The sequence below is a fragment of the Lithobates pipiens genome, unplaced genomic scaffold (genome assembly GCF_037356315.1).
Source record: "Lithobates pipiens isolate NorthernLeopardFrog02 unplaced genomic scaffold, aLitPip1_a1.2 Scaffold_22, whole genome shotgun sequence".
Lineage (NCBI taxonomy): Eukaryota > Metazoa > Chordata > Amphibia > Anura > Ranidae > Lithobates > Lithobates pipiens.
The window spans coordinates 13,104,130-13,122,875 of record NW_027507784.1 but is presented as its reverse complement, the minus strand read 5'-3'; the positions used below and the strand labels follow the sequence as shown (position 1 = coordinate 13,122,875).

General features: G+C 45.4%; 1 protein-coding gene across 3 annotated transcripts in view; it reads left to right on the top strand.

The window, feature by feature from the left end:
* LOC144000396 (uncharacterized) overlaps positions 1-14,042 on the top strand; it is a 61,908-nt gene extending 47,866 nt beyond the window's left edge. For all 3 annotated transcript variants that reach the window (XM_077494205.1, XM_077494206.1, XM_077494207.1), the window contains exons 3-5: positions 625-873; positions 2,848-2,864; positions 12,214-14,042. In XM_077494205.1, coding sequence (XP_077350331.1) covers positions 625-873; positions 2,848-2,864; positions 12,214-12,294 — 347 coding nt within the window. In that variant the 3' untranslated portion in view covers positions 12,295-14,042. The remainder of the gene's footprint in view (positions 1-624; positions 874-2,847; positions 2,865-12,213) is intronic.
* The last annotated feature ends 4,704 nt before the right edge of the window (positions 14,043-18,746 follow it).

Genomic DNA, 18,746 nt, shown 5'->3' with positions numbered 1-18,746 from the left:
TTCTTTCTTTCTTTGATTCTTTCTTTCTTTCTTTCTTTCTTTCTTTGATTCTTTCTTTCTTTCTTTATTTCTACACTGTGTTTCATAGACAATCTCATTCCCTCCAGGAAGAGAGAGGGTCATTGTGCTATTGGATTCTTTGGTTGTTTCTTTATTTCTTTCTTTATTTCTTTCTTTGGTTCTTTCTTTCTTTTTCTTTGGCTCTTTCTTTGGTTCTTTATTTCTTTCTTTCTTTCTTTGGTTCTTTCTTTCTTTGGTTCTTTCTTTCTTTCTTTCTTTCTTTCTTTGGTTCTTTCTTTCTTTGGTTCGTTCTTTCTTTCTTTCGTTCCATTCTTTCTTTCTTTCTTTCTTTCTTTCTTTGGTTCTTTCTTTGACTCTTTCTTTGGTTCTTTTGTTCTGTCTTTCTTTCTTTATTTCTTTCTTTTGGTTCTTTCTTTCTTTCTCTTTCTTTCTTTCCTTCTTTCCTTCTTTATTTCTTTCTTTCTTTGGTTGGTTGGTTCGATCTTTCTTTATTTCTTTCTTTCTTTGATTCTTTCTTTCTTTCTTTCTTTCTTTCTTTCTTTGATTCTTTCTTTCTTTCTTTATTTCTACACTGTGTTTCATAGACAATCTCATTCCCTCCAGGAAGAGAGCGGGTCATTGTGCTGTTGGATGACGTGGAAACTGATGACTTGGAGGTCTACAACCAGATACTCCTTGAACAGCCACTAATTGATGAGCTTTCTGGGTTGTTAATCATCATGAACAAAGATGATAAGCGCCAGTATGACCGCAGCGGAGATGGCGGGACCTCGGACAACCGCACCTATCAACAGGGCATAAGGAGCCATTCCAAGGAGAAGATAGAGAAGATTATGGCAAAAATAAAAAAAGGTAACCACATATTAATTTGGAGCTTCCTATTTTTTTTTCATTGTCTCCGGCAAGATTGCTAATATACATTTGATTTTATGTTTAATTTTAGGTCTACCTTTTACATTTTCTCAGCCCATAACTGTCACATTAGCACATTTACACCTGACGGAGGGAACAATACAATTTAGGACAGGAGGGCTAGGAGGGCCCTACTCATAGGAGCTAGACATGTGCACTGACAAAAAAATTGGTTTTCGTTTCATAGGTTTTTTTGGGGGTTTTTTTTTTCAGGTCGTTTGTTCTGATCGAAATTCATTATTTCGAATAAATTCGTAACTTTTGGAAAACGTTTTAATCTTTTTACGTTCCATTCGCTTAGATGGGGTATTCATTGTTTCGATAATTCGTGAAAATCCAGAATTCGAAAATTTGAAAGAACCAAAATCCAAAAATCAGAAATAATAACTATTATGCCCCGTGCACACGATCGGAAATTCGGCCAGCAAAAGACCGATGTGAGCTTTTGGTCGGAAAATGTGACCGTGTGTGTACGCTCCATCAGACTTTTGCTGGCCGAATTCCCGCCAGCAAAAGATTGAGAGCAGGTTCTCTATTTTTCCGACTGGAAAAGTTCAGATCGGAAATTCCGATCGTCTGTAGCAATTCCGACGCGCAAAAATTCCTACGCATGCTCGGAAACAATTTGACGCATGCTCGGAAGCATTGAACTTAATTTTCTCAGCTCGTCGTAGCGTTGTACGTCACCGGCGTTCTTGGCGGTCGAAAGTTCAGCGAACTTTTGTGTGACCAGTGTGTATGCAAGACGAACTTGAGCGGAATTCTGTCAGAAAAAAACATCCAAGATTTTTCTGATGGAAAATCCGGTCGTGTGTACGGGGCATAAAATTCTAGGTATTGCCATTTCCTTTCAAATTTGGCTGTTAGTGAACTTAATAAATATAATTAATTTATCCGAAGTTGAGAATCATCTGATATAACGAATGTCACCTCTAAACGAATGGAACGCAACAAATTAATAATAAATGATAAAACATTATTATTATTATCATTATTATTTAGTTACGTTCCTTTAGTTTTAGATGTGACATTCGTTATTTCGGAGGATTCGTAACTTCGGATAAATTCGTATTCGTTACATTCACAGACAATTTTTTAAAGAAATTCCAATACCTATAATTTAATAGTTAGTAATAGTTATTAATTAGTTGTTATTATTTTGGATTTTCGAATTTCGGATTTTCGTTCTTTTGAGGCTGCATTGAACCATTATCACACATTGTGTTTTTTTTTTTGTTGGTATAGCATGCAGGTTAAATTATTTTGTGGTTAGATCTGTTATATTATTTATTTTTTTGATTGCATGTGAATTTTGGAGGTGTCCTCGTAAACTGTCACTTTACAATAAATTTTGCACTTTATTTGTTAAAAAAAGTCTATTACACACACTTTTTTTATTTTTGAGGTTGGGTGGGGAATCTTCCCACACTTTTTTTTTTTTCCCAGGACTTGACCCCTGGTTCCCACCCACTGTCATTTTACTATATGGCAGGCGGGAGGTAGTTAATGGGGTACAGTTGGAGGGGGGGGGGGCAGTAAAAAACGTATTTTTAGCCTTGTGTTTTTTTTTTTTTTATAACTGTGAGTGTAAAGTAAGACTTTTGGGGTCTACATTCTGATTCTCTATGGAGCGTATGTGGGTGGAGCTGGATACTCAACTGAGACTCACAGATTTCCTCACCACCACCTTCCCATCAATGGGTAAGAAGCCACGTCATCAGATACATTTCCTCCATGTACTGTATGGACATGTATTAGAGTGTGAGCTCCTCAGGGGAAGGTCTTTGTATTTTGGTGAGAACTATGCGAATACGGGAAGTGAAATTCATTGGTAGATTAATATAGCTCATTGTGAAATGTTTGTAAATTATTTCTGGATCCAGGACTGACCTCTTCCCTTTTTTTTTTTTCCAGCACAAGAGATAAACGTGGTAAGTAGAGTACATATGCATGTCTCCTGTGTACATGGGCACGTGTGTGTTGTTTTTTTTTTTTTTATATACATATATATGGTAAAGCTGCCCATTTCTCTTTGCAAAAAGCCTCCAGTTCCTGTAAATTCTTGGTCTGTCTTCCATGAACGGCACGTTTGAGATCTTCCTGGAGGGGCTCAATGATATTGAGGTCAGGAGACTGAGATGACCACTCCAGAACCTTCACTTTATTCTGCTGTAGCCAACGACAGGTCAACTTGGCCTTGGGTTTTGGATCATTGTCATGTTGGAATGTCCAAGTACGTCCCATGCGCTGCTTCCTGGCTGATGAATGAAAATGTTCCTCCAGTATTTTTTGATAACATATTGCATTCATCTTCGACCAAATTTTTCTGTGCCTTTTTGTAGCTCACCCATCCCCCAAAACATCCGCGATCCACCTCCGTACCTTTCATCGTAGGCCTTGTTGACTCCTCTCCAAATGTAGAATTTATGGTTTGTGGCCAAAAAGCTCAATTTTGGTCTCATCACTCCTAATGACTTTGTGCCAGAAGGTTTGAGGCCTGTCTCTTTGCTGTTTGGCATATTGTATGTATAGACAGTTTTTCACAAAAGTAAGTACACCCCTCACATTTTTGTAAATATTTTCTTCTATCTTTTCATGTGACAACACTGAAGAAATGACACTTGTCTACAATGTAAAGTAGTGAGTGTACAGCTTGTATAACAGTGTAAATTTGCCGTCCCCTCAAAATAATTCAACACACAGCCATTAATGTCTAAACGGCTGGTTCACCCCTAAGTGAAAATGTCTAAATTGGGCCCAATTAGCCATTTTTCCTCCCCGGTGTCATGTGACTGACTCATTAATGTTACAATGTCTCAGGTGTGAATGGGGAGCAGGTGTGTTAAATTTGGTGTTATCGCTCTCACTCTCTCATGCTGGTCACTGGAAGTTCAACATGGCACCTCATGGCAAAGAACTGAGGATCTGAAAAAAATAATTGTTTCTGTACATAAAGATGGCCGAGGCTATAAGAAGAGTGCCAAGACCCTGAAACTGAGCTGCAGAATGGTGGCCAAGACCATACAGCGGTATAACAGGACAGGTTCCACTCAGAACAGGCCTCTCCATGGTCCACCAAAGAAGTTGAGGTCGCGTGCTCAGCGTTATATCCAGAGGTTGTCTTTGGGAAATAGACTTATGAGTGCTACCAGCATTGCTGCAGAGGTTGTAGGGGTGGGGGGTCAGCCTGTCAGTGCTCAGACCATACGCCACACACTGCATCAAATTGGTCTGCATGGCTGTCATCCCAGAAGGAAGCCTCTTCTAAAGATGATGCACAAGAAAGGCTGCAAACAGTTTGCTGAAGACAAGCAGACTAAGGACATGGATTACTGGAACCATGTCCTGTGGTCTGATGAGACCAAGATAAATGTATTTGGTGTCAGATGGTGACAAGCGTGTGGGGGCAACCAGGTGAGGAGGACAAAGACAAGTGTGTCTTGTCTACAGTCAAGCATGGTGGTGGGAGTGTCATGGTCTGTAGTAGCATGAGTGCTGCCAGCACTGGGGGACTACAGATCATTGAGGGAACCATGAATATCAACATGTACTGTGACATACTGAAGCAGAGCATGACCCCCTCCCTTCAGAGACTGGGCCGCAGGGAAGTATTCCAACATGATAACCACCCCAAACACACCTCCAAGATGACCACTGCCTTGCTAAAGAAGCTGAGGGTAAAGGTGATGGACTGGCCAAGCATGTCTCCAGACCTAAACCCTATTGATCATCTGTGGGACATCCTCAAACAGAAAGTGGAGGAGCGCAAGGTCTCCAACATCCACCAGCTCCGTGATGTCATCATGGAGGAGGGGAAGAGGACTCCAGTGGCAACCTGTGAAGCTCTGGTGACCTCCATGCCCAAGAGGGTTAAGGCAGTGCTGGAAAATAATGGCGGCCCACACAAAATATTCACACTTTGGGCCCAATTTGGACATTTTCACTTAGGGGTGTACTGACTTTTGTTGCCAGCGGTTTAGACATTAATGGCTGTGTGTTGAGTTATTTTGAGGGGACAGGAAATTTACACTGTTATACAAGCTGTACACTCACTACTTTACATTGTAGACAAGTGTCATTTCTTCAGTGTTGTCACATGAAAAGATAAAAGAAAAGATTTACAAAAATGTGACTGAGGGGTGTACTTACTTTTGTGAGATAGAGAGTGTGTGTGTGTGTGTGTGCATGATGTGAAAAATAATTTGCCCCCCCCCTTTTTTTTTTTTTTTGCATATTTGTCACACTTTAAATGATTCAGATCATCAAACATATTGTAATATACAACACAAAGATAACCCGAGTAAATACAAAATGCATTTTTTAAGCTGCACGGCACACCGGCAATTTTAAATGGACGTACCTGTACGCCAGTTTGCCTGTCTGTGCCATTCTGCTGACGTATATTGTCGTGCGCCGGTCGGGAAGTGGTTAAGGGGGAAAAAAAAAAGGCTGTCAAAGCCTGGCTCTTTGTGAAAAAGTAACCCCCCCCCCCCCCTTACCCTTTGTGCCAGACCTGTTGAAATCATTTAAAGCAGAGCTCCACCTAAAAGAGGAAGCTCTGCTTGTCTGCCCCCCCCCCCCCCCCCACATTTGGCACCTTTTGGGGGGGGAGCAGGTACCTGATTTTGACAGGTACTGTACCCGCCCCCACTTCTGACTGAGTTCATCTCTTTTCCCCCGCAGCCGGGCAGCGCGCTGTAGGGAACCAGCTGTAAAGCCACAACACGTCACTGCCAGTTTCCCTTAGTGGAGATGGCGGTGGTAGGTAGCACCCGATAATCGATTGAAAATTCAGCTCTAGTGAAGACATCGCTGGATTCCTGGACAGGTAAAGTGTCCTAATATTAAAAGTCAGCAGCTGCAGTATTTGGAGCTGCTGATTTTTTTACTTTTTCTGAAGGAGCCTGAAAAAAAAAGAAAAAGCTGTCTGAAAAAGTGAAGCATGCTAAAAGGTCCCCAAAAAGCAACACATCGTGTCGCCATCTAAAGAAATTGATGTATAGAAGAGAAAAAAAAATAAAGTAATTGACGACATGTACAGTGGTGTGAAAAAGTGTTTGCCCCCTTCCTCATTTCCTGTTCCTTTGCATGTTTGTCACACTTAAGTGTTTCGGAACATCAAACCAATTTAAACAATAGTCAAGGACAACACAAGTAAACACAAAATGCAATTTGTAAATGAAGGTGTTTATTATTAAAGGTGAAAAAAAAATCCAAACCATCATGGCCCTGTGTGAAAAAGTGATTGCCCCCTAAACCTAATAACTGGTTGGGCCACCCTTAGCAGCAACAACTGCAACCAAGCGTTTGCGATAACGTGCAATGAGGCTTTTACAGCGTCCTGGAGGAATTTTGGCCCACTCATCTTTGCAGAATTGTCCTAATTCAGTTACATTAGAAGGTTTTCGAGCATGAACGGCCTTTTTAAGGTCATACCACAACATCTCAATAGGATTCAGGTCAGGACTTTGGCTAGGCCACTCCAAAGTCTTCATTTTGTTTTTCTTCAGCCATTCGGTGGTGGACTTGCTGGTGTGTTTAGGATCATTGTCCTGCTGCAGAACCCAAGTTCCTTTCAGCTTGAGTACACGAACAGATGGTCGGACATTCTCCTTCAGGATCTCTTGGTAGACAGCAGAATTCATAGTTCCTTTTATCATGGCAAGTCTTCCAGGTCCTGAAGCAGCAAAACAGCCCCAGACCATCACACTACCACCACCATATTTTACTGTTGGTATAATGTTCTTTTTATGAAATGCAGTGTTCCTTCTACGCCAGATATACTTGGACACACACCTTCCAAAGAGTTCCACTTTTGTCTCATCGGTCCACAGAATGTTGTCCCAAAAGTCTTGGGGATCATCAAGATGTGTTGTGGAGAAATTGAGACGAGCTTTGATGTTCTTTTTGCTCAGCAGTGGTTTTCTCCTTGGAACTCTGCCATGCAGGCCATTTTTGCCCAGTCTTTTCCTGATGGTGGAGGCATGAACGCTGACCTTAACTGAGGCAAGTGAGGCCTGCAGTTCCTTGGACGTTGTTGTGGGGTCTTTTGTGACCTCTTGGATGAGTCGTCGCTGCGCTCTTGGGGTCATTTTGGGCGGCCGGCCACTCCTGGGAAGGTTCACCACTGTTCCATGTCTTCGCCATTTGTGGATAATGGCTCTCACTGTGGTTCGCTGGATTCCCAAAGCTTTGGAAATGGCTTTATAACCCTTTCCAGACTGATAGATCTCAATTACTTTCTTTCTCAATTGTTCCTGAATTTCTTTGGGTCTCGGCATGATGTGTAGCTTTTAAGGATCTTCTGGTGGACCTTACTGTGTCAAGCAGCTCCTATTTAAGTGATGCCTTGATTGTGAACAGGTGTGGCAATAATCAGGCCTGGGTGTGGCTAGAGAAATTGAACTCAGGTGTGGACAACCACAGTTATAGTATGTTTTAACAAGGGGGGCAATCACTTTTTCACACAGGGCCATGATGGTTTGGATTTTTTTTCACCTTTAATAATAAACACCTTCATTTACAAATTGCATTTTGTGTTTACTTGTGTTGTCCTTGACTATTGTTTAAATTGGTTTGATGTTCCGAAACACTTAAGTGTGACAAACATGCAAAGGAACAGGAAATGAGGAAGGGGGCAAACACTTTTTCACACCACTGTATCAGTCTGGAAAGGGTTACAAAGCCATTTTTAAAGCCTCGTACACACGGTATGATTGTAGGCCAACCGAGCGTTTGATTTTTTTGTCAAAAGGGGCGTGTACCAGGATCTTGTCTTGCTAACATAACACAATTGTCATTCAACAAACACGAACATAGTGACGTACTACGAGGAATTTCAGCTTTTGAGCACCACCCTTTGGGCCCCTTCTGCTAATTTTCGTGTTTGGTGAGCATTCATTCCAATCGTCTGTACCGATTCCGATGCCCAAAATTCCTACGCATGCTCGGAAACAATTTCGACGCATGCTTGGAAGCATTGAACTTCATTTTGACGGCTCGTCGTAGTGTTGTACGTCACCGGCGTTCTCGAAGGTCGAAAGTTCAGAGAACTTTTGTGTGACCCGTGTGTAGGCAAGCCAAGCTTGAGAGGAATTCTGTCGGAAAAGCCATCCAAGATTTTTCCGACGGAAAATCCGCTCGTGTGTACGCGGCAATAGTGTGTGTCATTTCCCAATGATACAATTTTTTCAACTTCTTTTACTCAATTAACCAATGTTTAGGATGTGGCACTGCGCTACTTTAAGCTCCCACAGTGCCATCCTGTGTTGGTGCCTTCTGTAACTCCTTGACTCCTCCTGGATGAGTTGTCGTTGTGCTCTTTGAGTCATTTTGGTAGGCTGGTTGCTCCTGGGAAGGTTCACCACTGTTCCTCGTTGGTGCCTGGAAATTTTTTTTTTTCAACGTTCTTTACTCAACTCATCCAGGGGGGTCATAAAAGAACCCAGAACAACATCGAAAGAACTGCAGGCCTCTGTTGTCTCAGGTAAGATCCATCTTCATGATTCAACAATAAAGAGACTGGGCAAAAATGGTATCCATGGAAGAGTTCCAAGGCCAAAGCCACTGCTGACCAAAAAGAACGCAAAGGCTCATCTCACATTTACCAAAAAACAACTTGATTATCCCCAAGACTTTTGGGCAAATATTCTGTGGACTGATGAGACAAAAGTTGAACTTTTTGGAAGGTGTGCGTCTGGCGTATAACGAACACAGCATTTCATAAAAAGAACATCATACCAACAGTGAGACATGGTGGCGGTTAGACATGGCCGCCGTCAATAAATTTGTTTCGTTCCGTTCCGGTTCGTATTAGAATTAATTCGTACTTCGTATTTCGTGTCCGAAATTCAATTTAAATTCGTACGAAATACGAATTGTCGTTAGATTCGTTAACTTGTACGAACGTTCTTTACGATGAATTTAAAGGCAAAAATATATACCTCAATATGGCAGTCGATGCTGATGGAAGTTTGGTTTTTATCCGAAATACGAAATTCCGTTGAAGAATTTCCTATCCGAAATACGAATTTTCGTTAGAGGAGAAAGAGAGAAGCGGATTGTCTGCCATGCACCGCTGGTCCAGTTTTCGCCTGCTGTAGTTTCGATAGATCCCCCCCACACTGTTTGGGGTCACTGAGGGTGTGCTGAGAGTGCACATGCTTGGTAACACCAAACAATTTCCAGTGACCCCACACATTCCCGGTGACCCCGTACAGTGTGGGGGATCAAAACTGGAGCAGCTGTGCATGGCAGCCATGTACTCATTATGAGGGGCTCCCACCATCCCTGTGCTGTGCTGACTTCCTCCTGGGGCTGTACCCCTGCTGTGCTCATTATGAGGGGCTCCCACCATCCCTGTGCTGTGCTGACTTCCTCCTGGGGCTGTACCCCTGCTGTGCTCATTATGAGGGGCTCCCACCATCCCTGTGCTGTGCTGACTTCCTCCTGGGGCTGTACCCCTGCTGTGCTCATTATGAGGGGCTCCCACCATCCCTGTGCTGTGCTGACTTCCTCCTGGGGCTGTACCCCTGCTGTGCTCATTATGAGGGGCTCCCACCATCCCTGTGCTGTGCTGACTTCCTCCTGGGGCTGTACCCCTGCTGTGCTCATTATGCCAGCACAGCACAGGGATGGTGGGAGCTCCTCATAATGAGCACAGCAGAGGTACAGCCCCAGGAGGAAGTCAGCATAGCACAGGGATGGTGGGAGCCCCTCATAATGAGCACAGCAGAGGTACAGCCCCAGGAGGAAGTCAGCATAGCACAGGGATGGTGGGAGCCCCTCATAATAAGCATAATGACTGAGTCGCCAATGCGACGACAACTGATCTGAAATTCGTAAACAAAAGTTCGTATTGCGTACAAAATTCGGACGCATGGCAGTTCGTATTTCGGATCCTCCCAAACGTACGAATTTTGGGAAATTCGTACGAATTTGAGATTCGTATGAAACTAATCGCACATGTCTAGTGGCGGTAGGAGGTGGGTTTGGAACTGGACGATTCGCAATCATTGATGGAACCATGAGTTCTCTACCAGAAAATCCCGAAGGAGAAGGTCCGGCCATCGGTTCTTGACCCCAAGCTCAAGCGCACTTGTGTTATGCAGCAGGACAATGATCCCAAACACACCAAACACAAAATGACTCAAAAACAAAAACAAAAAACGGAATTCAGGTTTTGGAGTGTCCTAGTCAAAGTCCGGACTTGAATCTGGGTCGTTCATGCTGGGAAACCTCCAATGTGGCTGAATAAAAACAATTCTGCAAAGAAGAGCGGGCCAAAATTCCACCACAGCGATGTGAAAGACTCATTGCCCGTTATCGCAAACTCTTGATTGCAGTTGTTGCCGCCAAGGGAGGCACAACCAGTTATTAAAGTGACACTAAAAGGTTCTGTTTTTTTTTTTTTTAAATAGCAAACATATCATACTTACCTCCACTGTGCAGCTCGTTTTGCACAGAGTGGCCCCCAACCTGCTCTTCTGGGGTCCCTCGGCGGCTCTCGCGGCTCCTCCCCGCACCAGATAACCCCCTGGGAGAAGCGCTCTCCTGGGGGGGTTACCTTGCGGGCACGCTCCCGAGTCCAATGCAGATAACGGCCCCGCCCCCAGACCTCGCGTCATTGGATTTGATTGACAACAGCGGGAGCATATGGCTGCACTGCTATCCAATCAAGAGCCGAGAACCCTGGCCAGAGAGAGCGTGTCCCCATGGGACAAGTTCGAGGGTTCAGGTAAGTAAAACGGGGGGGGGGGGCCGGGCACTGACAGGTGTTTTTTCACCTTAATGCATAGGATGCATCAAGGTGAAAAAACATGAACCTTTACAACCCCTTTAAAGTGGTTGTAAACCCTTACAAACCACTTTGACCTACAGGTAAGCCTAGATTAAGGCTTACCTGTAGGTCCAAGAAATATCTCCCAAACCTATACGGTTTAGGAGATATTTGCCCGAAGACGGGCACCGCTATCTACGGCGCATGCGCCGTAGACAGCGGCACGCAGGCGCACTGAGCGGGGCATCGTCGATGACGGAAATGCCGCGAGTCTCGGCTCCCACGCGCATGCCCGGGAGTGACATCATCGCTGCTCCGGCGCTGTGAGCAGTGAGACCCACAGAGACCCACCAAGAAGATGGACGATCGGAACTACAGGGGACAGCGGTGACTTTGCTGGCTCCTGTGTCAGGTAAGTGATGTGATGCGATGTGATGAATAGTAGTCCATTATGCTTTGCCTTTACAGGGAATGAAAGAGGAAGTAAACCCATCAGGGTTTACTTCCTCTTTAAAGGGGAGGGCCACCCTGAAAAACAAAAAAAATTAAAAAATTACAAAAAATGTAAAAAAAAAATTTTTTTTTTTTACTTACCAGAAATGCCTGTTGCTAGGCACTTTCTCCTAATCTTCCTCTTCCTCCTCCGCGGAGATCTTCTGTCTTCTGTCTTCGTCGCGGCGTCTTCTGGATAATGGGTCGCGCTGTGTTCTGGGAACTGTGTGTTCCAGAACACAGCGCGTCCCATTCAGAAAGCGCTGCGGGACTCGCGCATGCGCAGTAGGAAACGGGCAGTGAAGCCATAAGGCTCCGCTGCCTGTTTCCCTTACAAGGGATGGCGGCGCCGGGACCCGAGAGCCGAGGGACGGGTCGGCCTCGGGCGGCCGACATCGCGGGCGCCCTGGACAGGTGAGTGTGTTTATTAAGTCAGCAGCTGCAGTGTTTGCAGCTGCTGACTTTTTTTTTTTTTTATTTATTTTTTTTTTTTATAACCGGCCCTCCACTTTAAGTTTAGGGGGTGATTTTTTTCCCTTAAAATGGGAGTAAACCCAGTTTCAAAAAACACTTGCATGCCGGAAATGCTAACTTTCACATTGGTTGTGCTCTCAACCAAACTTTCAAACCATCCAATGGCTGGTGTCATAACTGATCACATGTGCAGCATTATAGCAGTTGAAGAATAATTAGAGGCCAAGATGGCGGCTTCCTTGACTGAAAACGATAGAAGGGTTTACTTCCACTTTAATAAATTAAATCCGCATTTAAAATTACATTTTGTATTTACTCAGGTTATCTTTTTGCAATATTAACATTTGTTTGATTTGAATTGTTTAAGTGTAACAAATATGCAAAATCGTTGTGTTTTTTTTTATAGTTACAATCCCATACCTGACATATGACTAGCGTAGGAGGAGGGGTGGAGGGGGAGTTATTCAGCTGTTGGTATACTTTGAGCTTCATATTTTTCATCCATTTCCTCACTTTATCTTGTTCATGGTTTGCAGCCCCTGGTACTCTTGATTGGTTTCGTGGTCACAGCAGTTGTTATCATCATTATAATTGTCGTCGTTGAGGTAAATAAATGAAGTTTTGGAACCCTCCCCCCGGACTTGTCACGGAGACGTCTCCTCTTGAAGACCACAGACCGGCTTCAGAGTCAAACTTGGATTCCTCAAGAGGACCTGCAGGAACTTTCCGAATATTTCCTACTCCACTATTATAGTTTAGAAAATGAAAAAATAAAAAAACATTCAAGTCCTCACCTTGATGAAAGAGACCCAGTGAGAACTTCTGAAAATGACCAACTTATGCCGCGTACACACGATCGAATTGTCCGGCGTACTTAGTCCGGCAAACAATCCGGCGGACTTTCTACCGAACAGACTTGGCCACACACGGACACACGGAAAGTCCGGCGTTTGCTAGCGCGATGACGTACAGCACGTACGACGGGACTAGAAAAAGGAAGTTCAATAGCCAATAGCTTCCTTTTCGTACTTGCTTCTGAGCATGCGTCATTCTCAAGCCGCGTACACATGTAGCCGTCTGTCCGACGTACTTAGTCTGGCGGACTTCCGCCAGACTGTCCGTCGGACTTTCCGAACGGGCTACTTGCCCACACACGGCACTCTTTCAGCGGACTAATACGGCGTACTAAGTCCGCCGTACTATCCGCCGTACTTTTGAAATGAACAGACTCGCCCACACACGCGGAGGAAAGTCCGCTCATTTCGAGCGCGTCTCCAGGTAGGCGGGGCCCACGAAGGATACGTCGCTGGCCCCGCCGCCTGGTATGGACTTAAAGGGGAACCCCAACGCCGAAAAAAATCGGCGTGGGGGTCCCCCCAGGTCCACATCAGACCCTTGTCCGAGCACGCTACCCGGCCGGCCAGGAAAGGGGGGACGAGCGAGCGGCTCCCCCTTTCCCAAGGCACCCCCCATGTTGAGGGCACGTGGCCTGGTACGGCTCAGGAGGGGGGGGGCATTTGCTAGTCCCCCCTTTGCTGGCCGGCCGGGTAGCGTGCTCGGACAAGGGTCTGATGTGGACCTGGGGGGACCCCCACGCCGATTTTTGTCTCCGGGCGGGAAAAGTCTGCTCATTTCAAAAGTACGGCGGATTGTCCGCCAAAATGCGAGTCCGGCGGGAAGATTGGAGTGTAAAACTACTTTCTAAGTCCGCCGTACTTTCGGGTCAAAAAAGTATGCCGGAGGCTACACACGGGGGGATTGTCCGGCGGACTTCAGTTTGCCGGACTTTTCCACCCGCTTGTTCGATCGTGTGTACGCGGCATCAGTCCGCCGGACTAGCATACTGACGAACGTATTGTCCGCTGAAACCCAAGTCCGGCAGAAAGATTGGCCTGCAAAAATACTTTCTAAGTCCGCTGGACTTTACGCTGAGAAAGTCCGCTGAAGCCCACACATGATCGGATTGTCCGGTGAAATGCGTTTCGGCGGACTAAGTACGCCGGAGAATTTGATCGTGTGTACGCGGCATAAGACATGGGTCAACGTCAAGCAGAACTCCTGGATAAACATCTGAAATCTCTCCTGGACTAAAGCGGCTTATTCTGATATCCCTGCACCCTATTGAGCATCTGACAATGTGCTTTAGAAGCTGCAGCGAGTGAGATAGAGCCCCACCTCATTTCCTGGCTGAAGATGTCCAACATTGTCCAGCCCTTTCCTCCCCAGCCTGACTCTCCCTGGCCCCGCACATTTAATTTATTGGATTTCAGTTCTTTCAATCATGGAGGCTCAGCATCACATGTGGGCATAACCTAGAGATGAACAATGATGATGTCATACAATTAAAAAGGAAAGTATTTAAAAATGTCATGAGCATGTTAATGAAGGGGGAGGGAGGAGACGGGGAAATAAATAAATTAATTCATATTTTAACTACTTCCCCGACCGGCACACGACGATGTACGTCGGCAGAATGGCACGGACAGGCAAACTGGCGTACAGGTACATCCATTTAAAATTGCCGGCGTGCCATCGCACGCGCGCGCAGCCTAGCGGCCTGCGCACGTCCCGGTCGGAACCCCCGTGAGTCAGACACCGGGTCCCGCGGAATCGATCGCCGCTGGGATACCCGCGATCGTCTCACGGGGAGGGAGAACGGGGGAGATGCCGATGTAAACAGCATCTCCCCGTTCTGCCTATCAACAAGTGACACTGATCTCTGCTCCCTGTGATTGGAGCAGAGATCAGTGTTCACCAACACACAGCCACACCCCCCCCCCCCCCCACAGTTAGTAACACGTCCCTAGGACACACTTAACCCCATACACTGCCACCCCCTGGTTAACCCCTTCACTGCCAGTGTCATTTACACAGGAATCAGTGCATTTGTATAGCACTGATCGCTGTATAAATGACAATGGTCCCAAAAATGTGTCAAACTTTGCAGGCAGAGTAATAATTCTAGGGCTAGACCTCCTTTGAAACTCTAAACAGGTAAAACATTTTTTTTAAAGTGTTGCCTATGGAGATTTTTAAGTACCGTAGTTTGTCGCCATTCCACGAGCGTCTGCAATTTTAAAGAGTGACATGTTGGGTATCTATTTACTCATTCTGACATCATCTCTTGTTTTTTTGTTTTGTTTTTTAACAAAAATTGGGTTATAGGTTGTGTTTTTTTTTTGCATTAAAATTCATTAAAGTTCACAAATACCGCGTCACGATGCAAGGACCATTTTATTCTCTAGGGCCCCCCCCCCCCCCCCGACACACGTTATAAATAAAAATCTTTTAAAAGTCTGTACAAGCTGATGTGGGCGCTACCATCCAAAATAAAATAATGTTTACGCTGGAGCTGGGCTTTAACTAAGAGCGACAAAGCTATAAGACACTGTGCTGTGCGCCCCTTTACATGATATAGTATATAGGGGGCGCACAGCACAATGCCTTATGGCTTAGTCGCTCTTAGTTAAAGCCCAGCTCCAGTGTAAACATTATTTTATTTTGGATGGTAGCGTATATGTACTTACTGTATTTAGTTCTTATGTTTGCCCTGAGAAGCATGCTACAAGCCTCTCCTTCTGCTCTTCCAGTAAGTAGAGTCCTCAGGGGCGGGGCAATAGAATGAAGACTGTGACAATGCTGAGAAGATTGACCCTGCCCAGGCTTTAAAAGGGACAGCTGCTGCCCTTTTCCGCTTTACTTATGGCGGTTGGAGCAGAGGTCAATGTAATGTGTGTATTCACAGACAGTGGGTCATAAGAAAAGTGGCTGATATGAATGAACTACTGAGACCAGCGTGCTGGGCATTTCCTGTACAGATATGACGTCCTCCATATGGATAACTCTAGTCTTCTAAACTTAAGAAGAAAAATGTCATCTATTGGGGCTTACCAGTCCTCAGATGTGCCAGCTACATTTCCTTTTTTTTTTTTTTCAGACTTAAAGTGGTTGTAAACCCTCCCTAGTTACTTTTAACTATAGGTAAGCCTAGAATAAGGCTTACCTATAGGTAGTGGAAATATCTCCTAAACGTGCGCTGTTTAGGAGATAATTCACTTGTAGTGCGCCGATGATGTAATCGGCGCATGCGCTGAGAAGGAACGGACCTCCGTGCCATTTCTTCCCCCAGCAGTGAACCACTACTGACGCCTCCCATGCGCAGGCACGGGAGTGACGTCACGTGCCTCCGGCCAGTCACAGAGCCGGAGTCCGCGGCCCCCTGGAAGGAGGACGGTGCAAAGATGGACGCAGCCTGCCCAGGGTACAGCGATGGAATTTGTTTGCAGGTAAGTGTCACACAATGGGCTAGTATGCGATGCATACTAGCTCATTATGCTTGTCATTTGCAGGGAGCAAAAGAGGAAGTAAAACACATCAGGGTTTACTTCCTCTTTAAAAGAGAAGTATGGGAATACTTTTTTTCAGAATCATACTTACCTAGCTGTCCCCCGCCAGCTCTAAGCCCTTGTACACACGGTCGGAGAATCCGTCGGAATGTGCCCTATCGGACCGCGTCGTCGGATAATCCGTCTGTGTGTGGTCTGCATCGGACTGATTCCGTCGGAATATCCGTCGGACCCAATTTTCCAACTTGTTGGAAATATTTCCCGACCAACTGGTCCGATCGGACATACTCCGATCATGTGTAGAGCATTTTGATCGGACAAAGTGCCACGCATGCTCAGATCAAATTCCTACACCAAAGCTATTGGCTACTAGCCTGAACGTAGTCCCATCGTAATGAAATGACGTCATCACGTTCTGAAAGATCGGATTTTTCGACAACTTAGTCTGACCGTGTCTATGCAACAGTTTCGGACAAGATCCGACGGACAAAATCCAACGGATTTGGTTGTTGAAATCTCCGACCGTGTGTACAAGGGCTAACACTGACGACTGAGCAATTAAACCCCACCGATCGATCGGTTCTCACAGCTCCCTAAACAAAAAGCTAGTGACCGTCAGTCGCCGCTGTCTGCTCCCCCCCCCACATGTTTACTGGAGCACTGGGATGTGGAGGGGGTGGCTCAGAAGTCGAGAGGCTGAGCCGGGTGCCGGTCCAGACATGTGGGCGAATCCCAATATGGTCTTTCCCGTGCCTGGTCGGGCTCTGTGAAAGTGGGTTTCAGGCGGTAAACAACCACCCCCCTGCAGTTGGTCAGTTAGCATCACCTCCCCCCCCCCCCCGGCACTTACCCCATCGGTTGCAGGCGGGCTTTTATGGGCAGCAGGATAGTTTGCAGGCCCCTATAGGCAGGTTGCAGGCTCCTACAGGCGACAGGCAGCGGCCGGGTTGTGGGCTCCTATGGGTGGCAGGCAGCGGGCAAGATGTCGAATCCAATGGGCTGGGGGCATTCTTATGACATTCAATATGACATTCTTGTTTTGGGATTTAGTTACTTTTTATTTACATACATATATACATTTGTACCCAGACTTTTTTTGAGCTGGTGTTCCGTCAGATTAGGTGACCCCCTCAGATTTCGTAACGGAAGTGACATTTCATGGCGGCCATCTTGGTACACCCTGCACTCGGCCGCACTAAGCCTACAGTCTGAAGTCGGCAAGCGGACATCTTTTTACACCCACTGGAGTCTTGCATTTCACACTTATTTTTACCAGTAAACTCAGTTTATATCGTGAAATACAGGATTCAGAGGTCCGTGACACCGTTTTGATGTAGAATTTGAAATGCAGCGGCAAGCCTGCTAATCTCACACGTTTTACTAATCTGACAGAACACCGCTGCTTTTAAAATTCAACATCAAAACAGTGTCACGGACCTCTAAATCCCGTATTTCATGATATAAACTGAGTTTACTGGTAAAAAATAAGCGTGAAATGCTTCAGACTGTAAGCTTACTGTGGCTGAGAGCGGGGTGTACCAAGATGGCCGTCACATAACGTGACTTCCGTTACATGTTTTGAAGGGTCACCTAATCTGACGAAACACCTGCATTGTCATCATATTACAAAGCCTCCACCATTATAATCATAGAGTTTAAAGAGAAAGTAAACCCTGATGGGTTTACTTCCTCTTTGATTCCCTGCAAAGGTGAAGCATAATGGACTACTATGCATCGCATCGCGATAGTAGTCCATTATGTGTCACTTACCTGACACAGGAGCCAGTGAAGTCACCGCTGTCCCCTGTAGTCTGGAGCATCCATCTTCTTGGTGAGTCTCCGTGGGTCTTGCTGCTCCGGCGCTGTGATTCGCCAGAGCCATGATGACGTCACTCCCGCGCATGCGCACGGGAGCCGACACTCGCGGCAATCTGTGGCCTGCCCAGTGCGCTTGCGCGCCGCTGTCTTCGGGTAAATATCTCCTAAACCGTATAGGTTTAGGAGATATTTCTTGGACCTACAGGTAAGCCTTAATCTAGACTTACCTGTAGGTCAAAGTGGTTTGTAAGGGTTTACAACCACTTTAATATGTCTGCTGCCATCTACAGTAATTTATAAGTACTGCAGTCAGTCGGATTTACCTTGTTTGTTGTATCTCAGTTGATGTTACAATAATCTGGGCCTGCAAAGTGGCCCATCAACACCGACCACCTAATTACATATAATGTGCATCAGTGGTCATCAACCCTGTTCTCAGGACCCACTAACAGGCCAGGTTTTATGTATTACCTGGGGGGAGATGCCGACTAGAATACGGCAATCACTGAGCAGCAAATGATATCACCTGTGATGGATGTCAGTTATCTTGCAAACCTGGCCTGTTAGTGGGCTCCGAGGACAGGAGTGATGACCACTGGTGTACATGGAATGATCACAGAGAGCTTCATCTGCCAGCATATTGCAGTGTTTCTCAATTCCAGTCCTCAAGGTGCACCAACAGGTCATGTTTTCAGGATTTCCCTTTAGATGAAACGGCTGTGGTAATTACTAAGGCAGTGAAACTGATCAAATCACCTGTGCAAAATAATGGAAAGCCTGAAAACATGACCTGTTAGTGGGCCTTGAGGACTGTAATTGAGAAACACTGGCATATTGTATGTAATTAAACTATAATACATTCATATAATATAACAATCTGCTATAGAGTGGAACACTTTCACTTT